This window comes from Brienomyrus brachyistius, chromosome 20 (assembly GCF_023856365.1).
Source record: "Brienomyrus brachyistius isolate T26 chromosome 20, BBRACH_0.4, whole genome shotgun sequence".
Lineage (NCBI taxonomy): Eukaryota > Metazoa > Chordata > Actinopteri > Osteoglossiformes > Mormyridae > Brienomyrus > Brienomyrus brachyistius.
The window spans coordinates 4,652,366-4,671,488 of NC_064552.1; the positions used below are offsets into that span (position 1 = coordinate 4,652,366).

The 19,123-nt window shown below is 45.5% G+C and overlaps 2 protein-coding genes across 2 annotated transcripts; both read left to right on the top strand.

Moving 5' to 3' along the window:
* Positions 1 to 521: 521 nt before the first annotated feature.
* On the top strand, positions 522 to 5,681 carry dusp5 (dual specificity phosphatase 5). Its single transcript, XM_048987878.1, is given in 5 exon segments — positions 522 to 752; positions 755 to 1,024; positions 1,825 to 1,970; positions 3,236 to 3,455; positions 4,922 to 5,681. Coding segments are annotated over 5 exon segments (1,122 nt in total). The 5' UTR covers positions 522 to 661; the 3' UTR covers positions 5,317 to 5,681.
* A 1,684-nt stretch (positions 5,682 to 7,365) lies between these two features.
* smc3 (structural maintenance of chromosomes 3) lies at positions 7,366 to 19,083 on the top strand. The gene is made up of 29 exons (XM_048987240.1): positions 7,366 to 7,570; positions 8,354 to 8,429; positions 8,519 to 8,557; positions 8,829 to 8,896; positions 8,989 to 9,060; positions 9,494 to 9,573; positions 9,803 to 9,881; positions 10,102 to 10,219; positions 10,422 to 10,597; positions 10,717 to 10,797; positions 11,098 to 11,262; positions 11,817 to 11,938; positions 12,226 to 12,439; positions 12,564 to 12,667; positions 13,007 to 13,106; positions 13,200 to 13,360; positions 13,487 to 13,628; positions 14,049 to 14,199; positions 14,403 to 14,553; positions 15,067 to 15,220; positions 15,453 to 15,611; positions 15,864 to 15,971; positions 16,054 to 16,162; positions 16,314 to 16,561; positions 16,689 to 16,901; positions 17,019 to 17,210; positions 17,528 to 17,705; positions 17,881 to 17,987; positions 18,082 to 19,083. Exons 1-29 carry the CDS (start codon positions 7,556 to 7,558, stop codon positions 18,151 to 18,153), a joined length of 3,654 nt encoding a protein of 1,217 aa, XP_048843197.1. The 5' UTR covers positions 7,366 to 7,555; the 3' UTR covers positions 18,154 to 19,083.
* Positions 19,084 to 19,123: the final 40 nt, after the last annotated feature.

Below are 19,123 nucleotides of genomic sequence, written 5' to 3' on the forward strand. Positions count from 1 at the left end.
CGGAAATGGAACAGGTGGCTAAAAATGGGAACGGACGGAAGGTGATATCAATGTTATTATTTTTAGTGAGCCTATCTTTTAATTTATAAATTGAGAAGTTCGTATTACAGCCAATATTATTGTAATATAATTGATCCTTTCAGTACAATGAAAATAAACTTGTCGATTTTATTTATCTTATACAAACAAGCACCACAAGTAGCCTATTCGACGATAATTAGCGTGGCCAAGTCGTTAGAAACTTTTTATTTAGGCTACAGCGTTATAGCCATAGTATGTCTTGGGATTATGGGTGCTGTATATCCGTTTCAAATTCATAAACCGTTGCATTCGATAACTAAACCAGAAGTTTTGTTATGACTAATTGCTGGTTCAGGCGTATTCACTCTCTCGTAAGGTGGGGGGGTTTATAGCGGGTAGTCAACAGCAGTGTGGGCGGTCTTTGCCTAAATCATGCCCCGTCGGTATCCATATATGGTTCGTGGCGTCACAATCCGGAGGTTCCAGCCGTATAAAGCAGATAGAGCGGAATCCCCTTAGAGGAAATGTGGACACAGACGCACCGGAGAGTGCAGCTCACTCCGTTCTCTAGCCCCATGTAAGCATAGTTGAATACATTTAATTCTCTTTCAGTATTATCAGCTGTGAAGTGGCAAGCAATATGAAGGTCAAAACAATAGATTGCCGGCGTCTTAAGAAAATTTTAAGGAAGGAACGTGGAAACTGCCTCATTGTGGATTGCCGACCGTATTTTTCTTTACGAATTCAAGTATAAAAGGTTCATTCAACGTTAACTTGAACTCCGTTATCCTTCGGAGGTCCCGGGGTGGCCCGGTACCTCTTCATTTTGTTATCCCGGATGAGAGAGCGCAGTACCAACTTCGAGAGGGTACGATTTCGGCGATTGTGGCATTAGATGACAAAACGTCTCACTGGCAAAAGCTGAAAAAAGACAGCATAGCACAAATTGTTATAAATACATTGTCACATCTTGCAAGTGGAACAAACATCTGCTTTCTTAAAGGTGAGTAACTGTTGTGGTTTTACCCATTCGTGAGCAATCTTTTGTCTGAACTCGTCCGCTGGGACGAGGTTTTATGTTCGGAACGAATATTTAAAATTAAAAATTAAAACTGACTCTGGTTTTCCACTATTTTAAGGTCATATTTGACCGTTTTATATTACAGAACAGTGGCTGATTTTTTTCAATGTTTTAAATGATATTACAGTAGTTCAGGGGTAAGAATGTAAGAAAATAATATTTAGACATTTTCCTGCTGTTTGAAAATGTTCTTGTGAAATAAACAGTGTCATATTGTTTATCATAAAGTAGCATGTTGATCACGTTGCTGATATTTGGTTGCTACAATCGACCGAGGAATGTTTGATCTGTGGGATGAACTTAAAACGCGCGCTACGTGTCAAACGGGTGTCGGTGACTCAGGCTGTGATCACATAGATGTCAGCGAGGATCCTGTAGCTATTGTATTTGGTTTCGTTGCGCATTTTTTTGTAACTGATCATTTGTTGAAATATCGATTCCAAAATATTGAATCCGATTTAGAAAATCTCTTTCATGATTTTAAAGTTACAACGTGAAGACATTAATGTCATGACATGACATCAGTGTAAGCTGTTTTCTTGAATAGGTTTGCCACACTCAGAATCTCAAGATCCTGTTATGACTATAAAATTTAAAAGACAAAACCGTCTCAACAATGTGTTCTCTGTGTGGGAATAATAAGGGGAAACGGCAAAACAAATCTGGGCATTATCAGCAAGAGGGGCCAAACTGAATGGCCTTTTTATGCTTTTGTCCGATAGGAGGATATGAGACCTTTCATTCCCAGTACCCTGAACTTTGCACGGAGTTGAAACCCGGCCCACCGACGGGAACCGAAACCGAAAAAATGGTCGGGATCAACTTGTGTGAGAAACTCGGCGCCCAGCACAAACCAGATTACGATCAGGTACGGAAGAGGAGAGACGCTCGCGTTTCCTTGCTGCAGCCCGATTTCAGTGTGGCCATTTCCCTCCTTGGCAATAAATTCCTCCCGCATGCATTTGAATTGTCAAATACCGTCACGCATGTACCTTTGAAAGTGCACGTTCGAACCTATCGTAGCTGTGCGTGTATATAAATAATAAACGCAATCAAAACGGTGACTATCATAGGGTATCAGAAAGTGTGTTCATCTCAGATGGGGGGGGGGGGGGGGCGGACATCAATAACTACATAAAGTTTTTCAGACAGCAGTTATCATAATAAAGAAAAATTCCAGAGTAGCTGTTAGTAGTGTAGCCTATTTAATATAATGGTTAAAGTAAGACAGTGGTTTATTTGATATCTTGAACCAGGCGTGTATTTTCCGGCACGTTTATCAGTAAAGAGAGACCAGTATTTGTACCAGATGATATGCTTGTGTGTCAGCTAAAACAACACGCTCGGCTGGAATTTGTACAGGAAACAATGTTTACAGGATTATGATTAAGCACTTACTGTCTGGCTTACTGGTTTAACGGCATCCAGGTCATCCTGTAAAATGGCGGAATAAAATCTAGCGGTAGTTACGGATACCAGCTTAATATAGGGAGAGAGACACGGAGGCCTTTTCGTCTGGAAATACTCTGAGCTCACACCTGTCGCATCTTAATTTATTCCAAGACTGAAACGGTGATCTACTTTCATTAAAACGGTAGACTAATCATTTGTCATTACTTGAACGGATTAAACCAACTGTGCTGCCTTCTAGTCACATGATTCCCATAATCCTCCCACGATTTCTTCTAAAGGAGTCCCTAACATTCCACACGGTATAGTGCTCTCAGTTAAACGCGGTGTTCCGCTGACGTAGTTCTAAAGTGCGATTGGTATGAAGTACGACGATTGTGACTAGGTCACCCTGTGAAACTCAACAACACATGATAACAGGAGTGACCACTAACAGATCTGGTTTCATAAACATCCATCAGCTGTCAACGCTGCCTTAGGAGATACTATCGGTGATTCTTGACCTTGCAGTCTCTCGACATGTTCTTGAAATTAGCCATTAAGAAAGGATTTGTTCTTTGTTGTTCATTTGCATGTCTTTCATTTTATCTGTTTCTGAAATCTCATTTGTAGACAATGAGAGACAACATCTACCGGAATCAAATTCCTTGTATGTGCTTGCACATACTTGGCCAATAAACACGATTCTGATTCTGATTCTGATTGTACCGCACTCTCTTCCAGGGCAAGCCCGTAGAGATCCTGCCTTTCCTATACCTTGGTAGTGCCTACCACGCCTCCAGACAAGACTACCTTGATGACCTTCACATCACAGCTTTGCTGAATGTGTCCCGAAGAGACACAGAGCAGTCCAAGGGCCACTGCAATTACAAATGGATTCCAGTGGAGGACAATCACACAGCGGACATCCACTCTCATTTCCAGGAAGCCATTGACTTCATTGGTAAGCACTATTTTCTTCTTGGGCTTTATTTGCTCTTTCAATATGAGGCAACGATACACTGAGATAAGGAGATCCATACAATTAAATACCTGCAGCAGTGTTGATGGACATCACGCATTCACAAAGCTCCATCTCTGTGATTATTATTCATCATAAGTTACAAATAACTTTCATTTTTTTGAGATTTTATCTCTGAGAATGAAAGCATAGACATTGTCATTTTCGCCTTATGCTGGAATTAATAGCAATTCATCTAAGAATTTCTCCCTACTCCAATTTTAAACCACATTATAAAGTTCACCAGCATTTCCCAAACATTTGAGAGACATCGCAGCTGCCATGCAGATAGTATAACTGTCCTTAAAAACCGCAGAGGGCTTAAATAAGAATTTCTTATTGCTGCTGTGAATGAAGCAGGCAGGGCTGCCATTCTCATTTATCTCGCATCGCCTTTTCCCACGTCCTGCAGGGGATTAAGCTACTGTTGTTATGGGGGCTGCTCTTGATTTCTTTGAAGAAGGTACTTAATGAAGGTGTCCTCTTCCTTAACCCTTTGTACTTCGTTGGCTGGGTGTGGCCGCCACGTTACTAAATTGGGTTTCTGCTGAAGACGGGTGTCGGCTAAGGTTGTTTATCTCGGGCAGGTGTATTTTTGGCTTGGAGGCAAGTGGGGAAAGGACTTGAATAGGGGAGACAAAAAGAACTAGGTAACAGTAATAGCCATACAAAGATGGGAACTGAACTATTTACTGACCTACTGTGTGTGTCTGTCAGTGGAGGGGGGGGGGAGAAAATGACCTGGGGTAATCTTCTTCCTGATGCGGAACAGTGCTGCGCTATTGTCGACTTTAGTCCACAGCTAGTGAATTTGCTGCTTGATCTTTCAAAACCTTTAAGTAGGCATAGAGATGTGGGCAAATTGCACAGAACACAATAGGTGGGTCTTTAAACAGGCATTCTACCTCTGCCATTGGATGGTCCTGGCTTCTGTCTTGGTTACGGGGATCTGAATCCTAATAGCTATTCAGCTGGGTCCTTGATGTATTGTTGATGTAAGAATAAATCAGAGATTGAAGGGAGGGAGAGAAAAAAAGGCCCTCTGAGTAATAGGCGGTGATAAATTGCAGCGCTTCGTGTGCAGCAAGCCAGTGAGTCATGGGTCATGTAGGTAGCCACAGGTGGATATGGGCAGAAGCTGCATGATTGCGGAAAGTTTCATCGAATGACAGGTACTCTCCAGGTTGGAGGAGCTGCCAACTAAGAAGCTCGCCAGCATCATACTCATTCCATCGTGATGTCTCCAGCATCCGCCCCTCCACTGAATTTGAATATTTGAATCTGTTCCCCATAATGCACTGTTGTCCTGATTTGACAACTGAAACTTGATATGAATCTGAGATGTGATGATGGCGTCATGTTAACATTATGCAAGTTTAATTGATCAGTTTCTATTTTTTGTCTTCCAGACTGCGTAAAGCAAGCAGGAGGAAAAGTCCTTGTCCATTGTGAAGCTGGGATCTCCAGGTCACCCACCATATGCATGGCGTACATCATGAAGACCAAGAGGCTGCACCTGGAGGAGGCGTTCGACTTCATCAAGCAACGGCGAGCGCTCATCTCCCCCAACTTTGGCTTCATGGGCCAGCTGCTCCAGTTTGAATCTGAAGTGTTTTCCACCGCGTCTCCAACCTCTGCTGCCCCCTGCAGTCAAGAAACTGTCTCATTCTTATCAAAGGACTTCACCTTTAACAAAAACTATGAACCCTCTGTGTTTACGCTCCCCGGGGCCTTCCTGGCACCTATACCCCTCCAAACACCAGTTCACCAGTTTAAGTTGAGTCCAATAACTGCACTTCCTTAATGTTGCTGCTTGGCCTCCTACTTGTCTCCGAATACTTGAAAAACAAAAATGTTCAGCCGTTGTACAAGTCATTGAAATGATGAAGCTGGTTTGCTTGAAAGAGAGAGAACAAAATGATGAGAAAGTATTTTGAAAGGACTGAGGACAAGGCAAATCTGGTGGGTCTTGAAATCCATACACACTGATGCTGTTGCCTTTGATATATGTGTAGTAAACAGGATTATATAATTATAGCAATAGCTGCCTTACCTTGAAGTTCCTATTACCTATTCACAGAGTGTGGAAATGATTTTTTTAATTTATTATTCTTGTTTTTTACAAATTCTGTGAAAAGGTTAATAAAACATTCTTGCACAATGTGACAACGACTTTGTTTGCTTTTACACTACAGGGACACAATACATTAACCATACACAAACGTACATAATTTAAATCAGTTACATGTACATGAGATTTGCATCTTATTAGATCATCGGATTTTTTTAAGTATGACGTCATATTAAGAAAAATTACGGCATAGTAAGAAAATGTACTTACACTTTACTAATATGTTACGTAAACTACGCCATAAAGTAAACTAATCAAATGAAATCATGTCAATTACGTTTTCAGGAGGAACAATGGGGTCTGCAGTACTATTTGTGACATGCAATTGATAAACAGGAAGAATATAGGAATATAGGAAACGGGCCACAAAAAAATGGCCGTTGCCACTGAGGATTCATTAGAGGGAAATAAATAATTCTGAGCTAACGGGTAGCCAATGTAGTGATGAATGCTGTTGCAGGCAAAGGTTGGGGCGCAAAAGCCCTAATCCGCCTGACTCTGGTGATAAATATTTGGAGGTGGTTCACAGACATTCCCACGCCGGCAGCGTTCCTTCCCCGCTACGCACAGACGGTGTCTCCATCATCTTCATCGAGAACATTGAGTCACGCTGCAACAGGGGCGGTGCGGTGGCTGCTGGCGCCTCACGCCCCTAGGGCTGGGAGCGCGCAGCAGTAATCACACGTATTGTTAGATTAGATTAACTTCATTGATCCCAGAGGAAGATTATTGTACACAGACCTGCATTTAAAGAAAAGCTACCAAGACTGTACAATCAAATACATGCAGTCCAAACAAATATAAAAAGTGCACTCAGAGCTCTTCATTGCCAGCAATTGGCAGTGGTTCGGTGCAGTGAAACGAGAGACTACAGTTAACGGGACAGTGCAAACACGAATGAAAGTACAACTGCCCACTGCAAACATCACAGAATATAACGGGGTTAAAAAAGAGCACAAATAATGCTGAAAAATAGAATTTTACGGAATATGAATGAAATATATACTAGGAAAACTTTAAAACAATAAATTAGAGAGTAGTATATGTACAGTTACAGGACAGACAAGACCGGACTTTCACTATAGCAGAGATGAGATGCTTCCGAACAAGATATGTCGGGGAGTGGCGCGCCAGGAGGAGGCGTCGGAGTGTCGGCGCAGGTTGGAGGGATAAACGGGCAGCGCTTCTGAGCCGGTGGCTAAAAGTGCTCCAAGAAAGCGCCCTGTGAAGCGGATGGGCAGAACTATCCATAACGTGTTCCAACTTTACCAAATACCTTAACATTAAATAAAAGTACTACATTCTTTCATTTAATTCTGTAAAAAGTCAACGAATTAAGCCACCGAAAGAAAATTCATGTTTTACTGTATCGGGCGGAATTTTACGTATTTATGTTCTCTTAACAGTTCTAATCATATATCCCAACCTACTTCAAATTTACTGGCGGGTCGGTATCATACTATACCGCTTTCGCGCCTAAGGTCTTATCCTTGGTAGATACCAAGTGAAAAACTAGGGGTGACTGTAGAGTAAAGAAAATATATTTTCGAATTCCCCATAATATCACCGCATTGTACTAGTGTGTCTAAATTTTATTTGAAATTATTGTGAAATTATTTAGACAAAGGAATGTTCGTCCACGCAACTATAAATATACAAAGAGGTTTAGATGTAGTTTCCCCCTATTTTTGTCTCTTGCACGGTTCACTCCTTGGCCCCGCCCCCGTCGCCATTTTACTTGTTATCTGTTTTGTGTAGGCAATCTGAACAATTAGTAGTTTTGGGGTTTTCAAATTTCAATTTGACATAATTAAACTTTTTTTGAAGCAGCCCTTCCTTTTGTGGAGGAGGAGGCGGGCGTGTTCCGTTTTGTGGGTGATTTGATCTGAGGGAAAATAGTGCAAACCCAGCCATGTACATTAAACAGGTAAGCTAGCTAAGCTAACTTTTGCTAGTTAGCTACTAGTCAAATTCGACGTTCTGCTTAAAACTACGTTATTGCGTTTAACTGCACGACGAAGAATTGCATGCAGCTAAATCTCTTACAGAGACAATGCATAACAGTATTTAGACGTCGCAAGAACAAAAATTGCTAATTGCTATTTCGCGTTAGCGCAGATCGTAGCAATGTGACGTGAGCTGAGCGCTTGAATAAGCGTCCGGCCAGGTATCCAGGAGCTACTAAGTTATTACCACATTAACGCCTCAGTCTTTTAAAATTGACCATAATTGGCAAATAAGCCTTATGATGTAGGTATTTCTTGGTAGTCCTGTTCCATTTCCACAGTGGTAACTAATTATGCGAATGAACAGCCATTCTCTACTTGAGCAATATTGATAGCTGTTCGTTAATGCTGCACTGTGACATCTTTGAGAGAGTTTATATGCTTTACAAGGTTCTTAAACATTGTTACAACTGCAAAGTGCGTAACGTGAACTTGTGGTATAGTTCTGGTGAAATTTAAATAAATTTCTTTTTTGTGATAAGATGACTGCCGATTGTTTAATTGGTAAATAAGGTAATAATGTTACTGTTAGAAAATGTTTCACCTTCTTTGTGTAACAAAGTACATGTATTAATCTATCTGTTGCCTTTAAATTATAATAGCACCACTAATTAGTACTGGCTAAAAAACATTTTTTATTATATACTTCATTTTAGTTTATCATATAGATGCCTAACTTATCTGAATTACTTCTGTCTTTTTAGGTCATTATTCAAGGATTTCGAAGTTACAGGGATCAAACTGTTGTCGATCCATTTAGCCCGAAGCACAATGTCATTGGTGAGTTTATGTGATGTCACATTGGGGGTCCCTCAACCTCATTGGGCTGTGAATCTCATTCTCTGCTGTCTTTTTCTTCCTGTTTGTAGTGGGGCGAAATGGATCTGGGAAAAGTAACTTTTTCTATGGTAAGTAATCCTTATCCGATTTACAGAGTTCTGCTGTGAAGGACTCCGGTACTCTAATCTGGGTTGCCAGTTTTGGATAAGGCTGGATAGAAGGTGTTATGTGTAATGGTCAATCACTAGTGACAATGTGCAAGTGATATAAATTTTATGTTTTGGCGCACATGTATGAATAGTAAACTGGATATTTAACTGGGCTGTTAACAGAGGTATAATGCAGTTACCATGTGTGTAATGTATTGCTGCTCGACTAACACTCTGTGTCCCCGTACAGCCATCCAGTTTGTGCTCAGTGACGAGTTCAGCCACCTTCGTCCAGAGCAGAGGCTCGCTCTGCTGCACGTGAGTGCCGTGCATTCTTCGTCTTCCATTTATTTACTCGCTCACCTGCACTTCCCTCGTGTGCAATTCACCACTTGCTCTCCTTGTTTCAGGAAGGGACTGGCCCTCGTGTCATTTCCGCTTTCGTGGAAATCATATTCGACAACTCGGACAACAGGTTGCCGGTAAGCCCCCCAGCGTAAATTTAAAGCGGTTCTAATACGATTTTGATCATTTGGTGCCTGTGTCTGTAAAGTCATTAATTCAGATTTAACGGCTAGCAGAGTAATCCTTACAGAGCAAAGAGCAAAGCCCTTAGCCCAGGTGTTCCTGGGACACTGGTTGCTAGCTGACCCTGCACTCTGAGCCCAAGCCTTGTGCTAACCTGTATTTATTAATTTTTTTATATGACGCATGAATATCCTTGTGTGTCTCTTGGAGCGTAAGGTATAGTGTGTGAAAATCACCCACTTTTCCTGTGGGAATAAATTAAGTGTCTCTATTCTATTCTTCTTGCTATTACTTTGAATGATTTATGTTTTCCCATGTGTTAAGTAGAGATCTGCATTGTTGACAGTGTGTCTTAGTTGAATTGTCAAGCGCTGCATTTCCTTGTAGATCGACAAAGAAGAAGTGTCACTGCGTCGTGTAATTGGAGCCAAAAAGGACCAGTACTTCCTGGATAAGAAAATGGTGACGTGAGTACTGCTTTCTCCATGTAGAGGTGTTTTGTTTATGACCATACAAAATTGCCTTGACCTACTTGTAATGTCAAGCCGTGAGAGCATAATTCAGGTGTAAACTTCAGATGACGTCAGTGCCTCGGAGCCAAAAAAAAGTCACAATAAAGTAGGAGCACAATGACAAGCAAGATTGTTTTTGGTGTGGGAACAAGTACCAAAGAGATCGGAATTGTCTGTGTTTTAGGAAAAACGATGTCATGAATCTCTTGGAAAGTGCCGGCTTTTCTCGCAGTAATCCGTATTACATCGTGAAACAAGGAAAGGTAACGGACCAGTGCTTTTTGATTATTTTTTTTTTTTTTCTCTCCTTATTGTTACGCTGGCACGTCAGTGTTCATGCATGCTTTTTAGTTTGCATTTTGTTTAACAGATATAAGCACGTTAATTTGCTAAAAGCAGAAATCTATTGGCGCCCTTCTTAGAAGCTCAGGAGTTTCTCGCATGCGCTGCTGCAGTCAGGAAAATACTTGTTGTTGACTTCAGATCAACCAAATGGCGACAGCCCCAGACTCTCAGCGTCTGAAGCTGCTGCGGGAGGTAGCAGGGACCCGAGTGTACGATGAACGCAAAGAGGAGAGCATCTCCCTCATGAAGGAGACAGGTAAACCTGTACTGGAGGGGCATGACGACAGAGGGCAAAGAGGCTGAAGCTGTGGGCCAGGAGAATATTCGTCTTTGTACCTGATTATTGGTCACGATTAATAACTGGAGATGGGGAAGACAAGTCATCTTGGTTCTGTTAAACTGCTTCAGTGCGTTTCGACGACTGTGCATTATAATTGTTTTTGGTATTTACCCAACAGAGGGGAAAAGGGAGAAAATCAATGAGTTGCTGAAGTATATCGAGGAGCGTCTGCATACTCTGGAGGATGAGAAGGAGGAGCTGGCTCAGTACCAGAAATGGGACAAGATGCGGAGGGCCCTGGAGTACACCATCTATAACCAGGAGCTGAACGAGACCCGCGCCAAGCTGGATGAGGTGCGCCTGGCCGACGCAGGGCATCGGCGCGGGACCAGCGATTTCTCTGCCCGTTCATTCGGTGGCTAACCGCGTGCGTCGTTTCTGCCCGTGATGTGTTGGTTCTTTGTGTTGTGCAGCTGTCCACCAAGAGGGAGACCTGTGGGGACAAATCGAGGCAGCTGCGTGATGCCCAGCAGGATGCCCGGGACAAAGTAGAGGTAAAGGGCTGCCTCCTCGCCCGTCTCGGCACGGGAGAGGTTAGGGGATTCACCAGTAACGTCTTAAAGGCGTGCGTTCAGGCGTGTCAGAATCTTACGCCCTCCCTTCCAGGCTGAAGCTTTTTCATGGACTGATATGAACAGAGGGGGAGGGGGAGGGGGGGCGGGGCCTTCTTTGGGATTCCAAAAAGCTGCATGGTGTTTCTGCATTTCCTGCTGATCGCTGTGGCCGCCCTTGCATTTCACTTCCTATCTGGAAACATGCCACCACTTTTATTTTACTCCCCCTCCCCCCAAAAGGAGACGGAACGTTTGGTCCGGGAGCTGAAGTCCAAGATCTCCGCCATGAAGGAGGAGAAGGAGCAGCTGAGTGCGGAGAGGCAGGAGCAGATCAAGCAGCGGACCAAACTGGAGCTGAAGGCCAAAGACCTGCAGGACGAGCTGGCGGGCAACAGCGAACAGAGGGTGCGGAAGCCTCTGCCTGCGTCATCGCGGCTCAGGCGCCGGATCAAGAGCGCTGGGATGGCAGCGCTCCTTCAGAGCCACATGGCCGCTTGCCGCTTATTTGTCCCGTCTTATTTATTTATTTCCGGGGAGCCGTGTTAGGGGAGGCCGGCGAGGCTGAGTTTGCGTGGGGTTATTGGGGGCTGGCGAGGCCTGGATGCCAGCCACCTGACTGCTCTGGCAGGCCGCCGGGGATGCTGGGAAGGCGCCCATATGACTGTGGGGCTTCTGCCTCAGTTTTTATTGTGGAGCTGGGAGTTTATGCCGGGTCGCCACGCTCGATGGCCGGCCTGTCGCAGCTCCTCTTTGTCTTATCGCCCTTGGTTCTGGCGGGGAGCGATACTTCCAGATTTTCAGCACGGCTGAATATTTCTGCTTCTCGGCTGACCTCTCGCTGCCCGGGTTCATCCGAGTTGGCCGCTTGCTGGCGGTTTCTTCCATTATGATTTCTAGGACCTACTACTGAAGCCCAGCAGGACCAGTGTTGTGAAGCCGTGTCGTTTTCATTTGATTAGAAACGACTGCTCAAGGAGCGTCAGAAGCTGCTGGAGAAGATAGAGGAGAAACAGAAGGAGCTGCAGGAAACGGAGCCCAAGTTCAACACGGTGAAAGAGCGGGAGGAGAGAGGCATCGCCAGGTCGGTGTGATGCAGCTGCGCGCTGAGCCAGCACATCGCTGGGTATTTTCAGATTCGTGTTTGTTAGGAATTCACGAAAAAACAGGACTTTTAGGAAGTGTGGGCAAGACATTTCTGCTTTCATGTTTCTTATGCCGGCTGTTGACCGCTTGTGATGGGCTTGTTTGATATTGCTTGATCCAGTGTGTTTCCAGTACCTTTGTATTAACATTCATTGTTCCTGATGGGTGTGTGTTTGGGACATAAAGACAGAGGACAGACTAAATCTCTTCCTTTTATCTCGACAGGTTGGCCCAGGCCACACAGGAAAGGACGGACCTGTACGCCAAGCAGGGCCGTGGCAGTCAGTTCACCTCCAAGGAGGAGAGGGACAAGTGGATCAAGAAGGAGCTGAAGTCTCTGGACCAGGCCATCAATGACAAGAAACGGCAGATAGCCGCCATCCACAAGGACCTGGAGGACACTGAGGCCAACAAGGAGAGGAACCTGGAGCAGTACACTGTACGAAACGTCCTCCGTACAGAGCCATCTACAGACTCGACCTAACCCTTGCAGCACCCGACCTTCGACCCACCGGCGGTCACTCTCACGCGTGTCGTGACCTTTATACTTTCGCGTCTTTCAGAAACTGGATCAGGATTTGAACGAGGTGAAGACTCGTGTTGAAGAACTGGACAGGAAGTATTACGAGGTGAAGAACAAAAAGGATGAGCTTCAGAGTGAGAGAAAGTAAGACATTTTCTTAAAGGCTGTGCATGTTTTTGTTTTTCCAGTTTGTGGGAGGGTGTTTTTCTTTTTTTGTATTATCAGACTGTATTTATGCCGCATTGTTGCGGTGTCATGACATCTAATGTGTGCCGTGTAGGACCACGCCAGAATAGATCATGTTATACGCAAAACGAGCCCCCGGGTGGCTGTGTGACTGCTTTTTCCAGCAGCCTGTGGTATCTGTGACGAAGGTACTACAAATGACGGATTGCATGTAAACCGATGTGACGGTGGGGCATCGTGGATTAAAACCCGGGGGGGTGCGGTTTTCTGAGCCCTGCTTTGTCGAACCCCCCACAGCTACCTGTGGAGGGAGGAGAATGCGGAGCAGCAGGCCTTGGCAGCTAAGAGGGAGGACTTGGAGAAGAAGCAACAGCTTCTGCGGGCGGCAACGGGAAAGGTCGGCGCAGTTCTTCCTGCCGCCTCGTGGGGGCGCTGCTGATGATGACTGCCGTTTGCATAAGCGTGAATGAGTCGTTTTCCCTCTCGGCAGGCCATTCTGAACGGCATCGACAGCATTAACAAGGTGCTGGAGCACTTCCGTAGGAAGGGCATCAACCAGCACGTCATTAACGGTTACCATGGCATCGTGATGAACAATTTTGAGTGTGAGCCTGCTTTCTACACTTGTGTCGAAGTGACTGCCGGCACCAGGTGAGCAGGCCTGCCCTCACGGTCCGCCCTCACCCCACACCCAGTGTGAAGACTAGCTGTACATTTTTTTCCATCATAATTAATGAATGCAGTGTGGGTATTGAACCTATATTTTATTTCCCTTAGGCTGTTTTACCACATTGTGGAAACTGATGAGGTCAGCACCAAGATCCTGATGGAGTTTAACAAAATGAATCTCCCTGGGGAAGTGACCTTCCTTCCTCTCAGCAAGCTGGACGTCAGGGACACGGCCTACCCAGAGACCAACGTAAGCGCCGCGCCTCAGTGTTTACTGCAGATTCAGCTCCGCTCTGTTTTCGTGATTCAGTGGGTAGTGTGTTGGACCTTGGACACGCTACTGGTTTTTGTGTCCCAAGAAGTTTTCAGGAGTTAAGACACAAAATCTATTTGGGTTGTTCTCACCTCTGCATTATCACAGCTCTTAAAACCACGACACTTTTAATGACCTCTTCATGGCACCAGCAGCACTTCGTCCTCATTGGTTGCTGGTACGCCGTAACCTGGCAGCAGACTGCATGTGCTTATTGCAGAGCTTTAAATTCCAATAACCTCCAGCGGCTGTGATTCAACCACACGTCTTTGGTATTTGAGGTTAATCCGGTCTTGTATTGGATTTGCGACGTCATTAAAGAATGACTCATCATGTTGGCCTTATTTATGTTTCCAGGATGCAATCCCGATGATCAGCAAGTTGCGGTACAATCCCAAATTTGACAAGGCGTTTAAGCATGTTTTTGGGAAAACCCTGATTTGCCGCAGCATGGAGGTTTCCACTCAGCTGGCCAGGGCTTTCACCATGGACTGCATCACGCTGGAAGGTGGGTCTTAACAGAGGTCATCGCAAAATATGACCAGTTACGTAAAATGCAAGGGTAGCTACATAGATACATAGCATCCATCCAGAGCTTTAAGACAGGATCACATCTCACTCAGTGTGCTTCTGCGAAAGGCTGGCATACTGCTGGAGAAAGTGGACTCCTGTTGCTCATGCACGCGTGTCATGTGACTGGTTTCTATGCAGGTGACCAGGTGAGCCATCGGGGGGCTCTCACAGGGGGGTACTACGATACCAGGAAGTCCCGACTGGAGCTGCAGAAGGACATGAGGAAGGCTGAGGAGGAGCTGGGCGAACTGGAGGCCAAGCTGAACGAGAACTTGCGACGCAACATCGAACATATCTTTCCCAAGCGCTTTCTTACGGGGTGGGGGGGGGACAGGGTGTGGGACTGTCACGACTTCACTTTGCGATGGTGTTTGTTTGTGACGGGGAGGCCAAGGGATTTAAGGCAGCATTTGTTTCTTGAGCAGATCGGGAGCGTGCATGGCAGATTAGCAGATGTCAGAAAGCCTGTCGTGTGAGTCATCGGCACCATCATCCATTAGCAGATGATTGATTGGACACCCTGCGTCGTGTCCTTTGGTGCACTGTGTGTGTGTGTGTGTGTGTGTGTGTGTGTGTGTGTGTGTGTGTGTGTGTGTGTGTGTGTGTGTGTGTGTGTACATCAGTCGGATTGGTCACAGCAGACCTAGAGGACATCTGACTCATGGGAACCAGGGTTAAGCCCATGGATATTAACCTGAAAGGATGAGGGGCTGGGAGATTATAGTAACCTCATAGCGCCCCCTAGTGTGTCACATGGTAGTCGCTCCTCCAGGATATGGCGTCGCATTCCTTAGCGACCTACACGCATCAACAACGAGATCGATCAGCTGATGAACCAGATGCAACAGATCGAGACCCAGCAGAGGAAGTTCAAGGCCTCGCGGGACAGTATCCTGTCCGAGATGAAGATGCTGAAGGAGAAGAGGCAGCAGTCTGAGAAAACCTTCATGCCCAAGGTGACGGGCCATTCGCTGTACAGGGTCACATGACGGCTTCGGCCCGTCTTTATAGGGCGACGTCTGAGCATGCTCGGTAGCGACGCTGACATTTGGATTATCTAATGGTATAAAAGTGATGCAATGCTTTTGGAGTACTGATGCTGTGCAGTCCTATTGTAAGTGCATTTCATGGCAGTGCTTTGGCTAATCACTCACTGTAACGTGTGGATACTTTCCATCCCCCACCCAGCAACGGAGCTTGCAGAGCCTGGAGGCGAGCCTTCATGCCATGGAGTCGACACGCGAATCCCTGAAAGCGGAGCTGGGGACAGATCTGCTGGCTCAGCTCAGTTTGGAGGACCAGCGGCGGGTGGATGACCTCAACGATGAGATCCGGCAGCTGCAGCAAGTACGCTACCTTCGTTTTTATTATTCTTAATCTTTATTTTATTGCGCCCCTGGATCAGGCTGTGGTGACTCAGTTGAAGTTTCAGCATTCAGGGCTGTAGCACGGCTGTGCGGTGTGTCCATGGGCTTCTCCGCCTGCTGGAGACGTATCTATACATCAACACGCTTAATACTGCTTGTTTACCAAACGCTTACGTATTTACAGGAAATACAGTGAAATGTGACTAAAGTTTTTATTATTTTGCCGATGTAGGACAACAGGCAGTTGCTGAACGAGAGAATCAAACTAGAGGGGATCATGACCAGGGTGGAGACGTACCTGAACGAGAACCTCAGGAAGCGTTTGGACCAAGTGGAACAGGTGGGTTGCGTCGGCGGAGGATGCCGACGTCGCATTTCTTAAAGACGCGTGACCTGTGACCTCCAACCTTTCCTCCACGCAGGAGCTGAATGAGCTCAGGGAGACTGAGGGAGGGACAGTTCTCACTGCCACTACGTCGGAGCTGGACGGGATCAACAAACGCATTAAGGACACCATGGCGCGTTCAGAAGGTGCTTTATTTTAAGCGCAAAAATTAGCATTATGCTAGACTGTATCAGTGAAGGTTAGGGATGAGATTAAATGTGACTTCTTGCCTTTTTTTATTCAGGTCAGGGTAGTTTTTAATGTGGCTTAAACATGCTGTAACCCCCTGGTCCACAGATCTGGATGGACTCATTGACAAGATGGAAATTGAGGTCAAAGATCATATGAAGAGCATGGATCGCTGGAAGAACATCGAGAAGGAGCAGAACGACGCCATTAACCACGACACCAAGGAGCTGGAGAAGATGACCAACCGGCAGGGCATGTTGCTCAAGAAGAAGGAGGAGTGCATGAAGAAGATCCGGGAGCTGGGCTCACTGCCACAGGAGGCCTTTGAGAAGTACCAGACGCTCACGCTCAAACAGGTGAGGGGTGCGCTCTTCTCCGAGCCTCTCGGGACAGCTTCCCGGAAAGCCCATGCCAGCACTGTGTGTGGACAAGACGCGCACTGCGCTCGCTCACGCCTCCTGTGGGCCACTTGTGTCATTTCAGCTGTTCCGAAAGCTGGAGCAGTGCAATACGGAGCTGAAGAAGTACAGCCACGTGAACAAGAAGGCCCTGGACCAGTTTGTGAACTTCTCAGAGCAAAAAGAGAAGCTGATCAAGAGGCAGGATGAGCTGGACAGAGGCTACAAGTCCATCATGGAGCTGATGAACGTTCTAGAGCTACGGAAGTATGAAGCCATACAGCTGACCTTCAAACAGGCGAGTGGCATCTTTCAGTGAGGAGTGCAGTAATAACACTCAACCCAGCGACTGGACCTCAAGTCAGTGTTTTGTATGTATTAACATTCTTGGCTCCTCCCCCTCCCCGAAACCCAGGTGTCAAAGAACTTCAGTGAGGTCTTTCAGAAGCTTGTACCTGGGGGCAAGGCTACCCTGGTGATGAAGAAAGGGGATGCCGAGGGGAACCAATCACAAGATGAGGGGGAGGGCGGTGCGGAGAGCGAGAGGGGTTCGGGATCCCAGAGCAGCGTTCCCTCTGTCGACCAGTTCACTGGAGTGGGAATTAGGGTAAGACGAGCCCCAGATTTCGAACTTTCTTTGAAATTGTACAGTTGTTCGTGCGTAGTTAAGTCTGTCATTTTGTCTCTTGGATACATTTCTTTTCGTGTATCTGAAAAGTCGGCCTCCAGATTTCTCACTTACAGTCTCCATCTGCACTTTGTTGTGCTTTTTGTTGGCTCATAAAAATGAGTCAGACCCATTGTCTGAGAACAGTACATCTTTCCACTTATCCCTCTATACCGAGCCTTACTGAGAAACTCAGTGTGGAGGAATCTGGAATCGCGATGAACGGCTGGCGTTTTGTCCCGCGGCCTGTGCTGCAGGTGTCCTTCACGGGGAAGCAAGGTGAGATGCGAGAGATGCAGCAGCTGTCCGGAGGACAGAAATCCCTGGTGGCGCTCGCCCTCATCTTCGCCATTCAGAAGTGTGACCCGGCCCCCTTCTACCTGTTTGACGAAATCGACCAGGCCCTGGATGCTCAGCACAGGAAGGCCGTGTCTGGTAATTTACTCTGCCGTTATCTCCATTAGTCGGCCCTGTCGGCTGTCAGACCCGATGGAGCTAATGGAAGTGCACCGATTTGCTTATTGGCTACTATTGGGCGGTGTGCATTAAAATTTGCAGCATAATGCATTTTCTTTGACATTTGACTCTGGTTTTTCTTTTATTTCGTCAGATATGATTGTGGAGCTGGCTGGACATGCGCAGTTCATCACGACGACCTTCAGGCCTGAGCTTCTGGAGTCGGCGGACAAGTTCTACGGGGTGAAATTCCGGAACAAGGTCAGCAGTGGATAAAATTGAACGTTTTGGCCGTGATTCTGAGTGTAAGCGTGCACATGTGAGATGTATTCATGCCGGATTTGCTGCTTTGCAGGTGAGTCACATTGATGTGATATCAGCGGAGCAGGCTAAAGACTTCGTGGAGGATGACACCACGCATGGATGAGCAGGAGACCCCCCCCCCATCTTGCATGCACTGTTACCAGCTTTCCGGCTTTCTGTACTACTGTTTGAGCTATCTGGCACACTCCCTCTATACATCTTCAGTAATTGTTTTCTTTCAGTACTCAGCTGAAGGAAAAAAAAACTGGATAAATCCTAAACCACAGAGCAGTGGTGGTAGGTCGATTTAAATACCAGGTGGTAAATTTGTACCTAAGAATTGCCTACGTAATTGAACACAGCAGTCTGTTAAACGAAGAATTTGTATGTTCACTTCATATTTACGCCCAACATTCTTTTTTGTTTATCTTTTTATATATATATGGAATTGTATATCTTGCTGTTTTGAATGTTCTCGGTGTTTCAGTGCAGAACAGAAATAGAACAGGCTGTAGACTTTGTTCTAGAGGCTAAGCACCCCATGCCATTTCCTGAATTAGTCTTTGCAATGGATGGAAGAGGCCTTACCTAAAACAAGCCAGTAATAACCCGAAGTATTCTTAGAGGACACTATCTGGGTAACTGACCTAGCCCAGTACCGTGTGACTGGTGTGTTTGAACTCGGCACGCCACATAAGCTGGGGGGAGAAGTCTCCCCCGATATGCTTTTCATTTCCTTCTGACCTCCCTAAAAGCTGTAGCTGTCGCCAACATTTTAAACTGGCATGCATGTTCAGATTTGATTTGTGGTTTTAAATTAATTGCCCACTGCCCTTTTTTTTTTATTCATTTCTTATACATAATTACCTTCTAGTGTAATCTTGCATTTCCTGGTTTGTGTCTGTTTTGCTGATGTTTCTATTTTCTTGTTTTGTATTTTACTCTCTGCTCTTTGCAGTTTTAGGTAACAAGAACATAACTGGTTATAGCGCAGCATTTTCTCGTTCGTTGTTTTTTCTTATGTTAGAATAAAAACAAACTCCACTTGAAAAGAGCTGATTGTTTGTTTACGTGCGATGTTTTCTAATTCATCT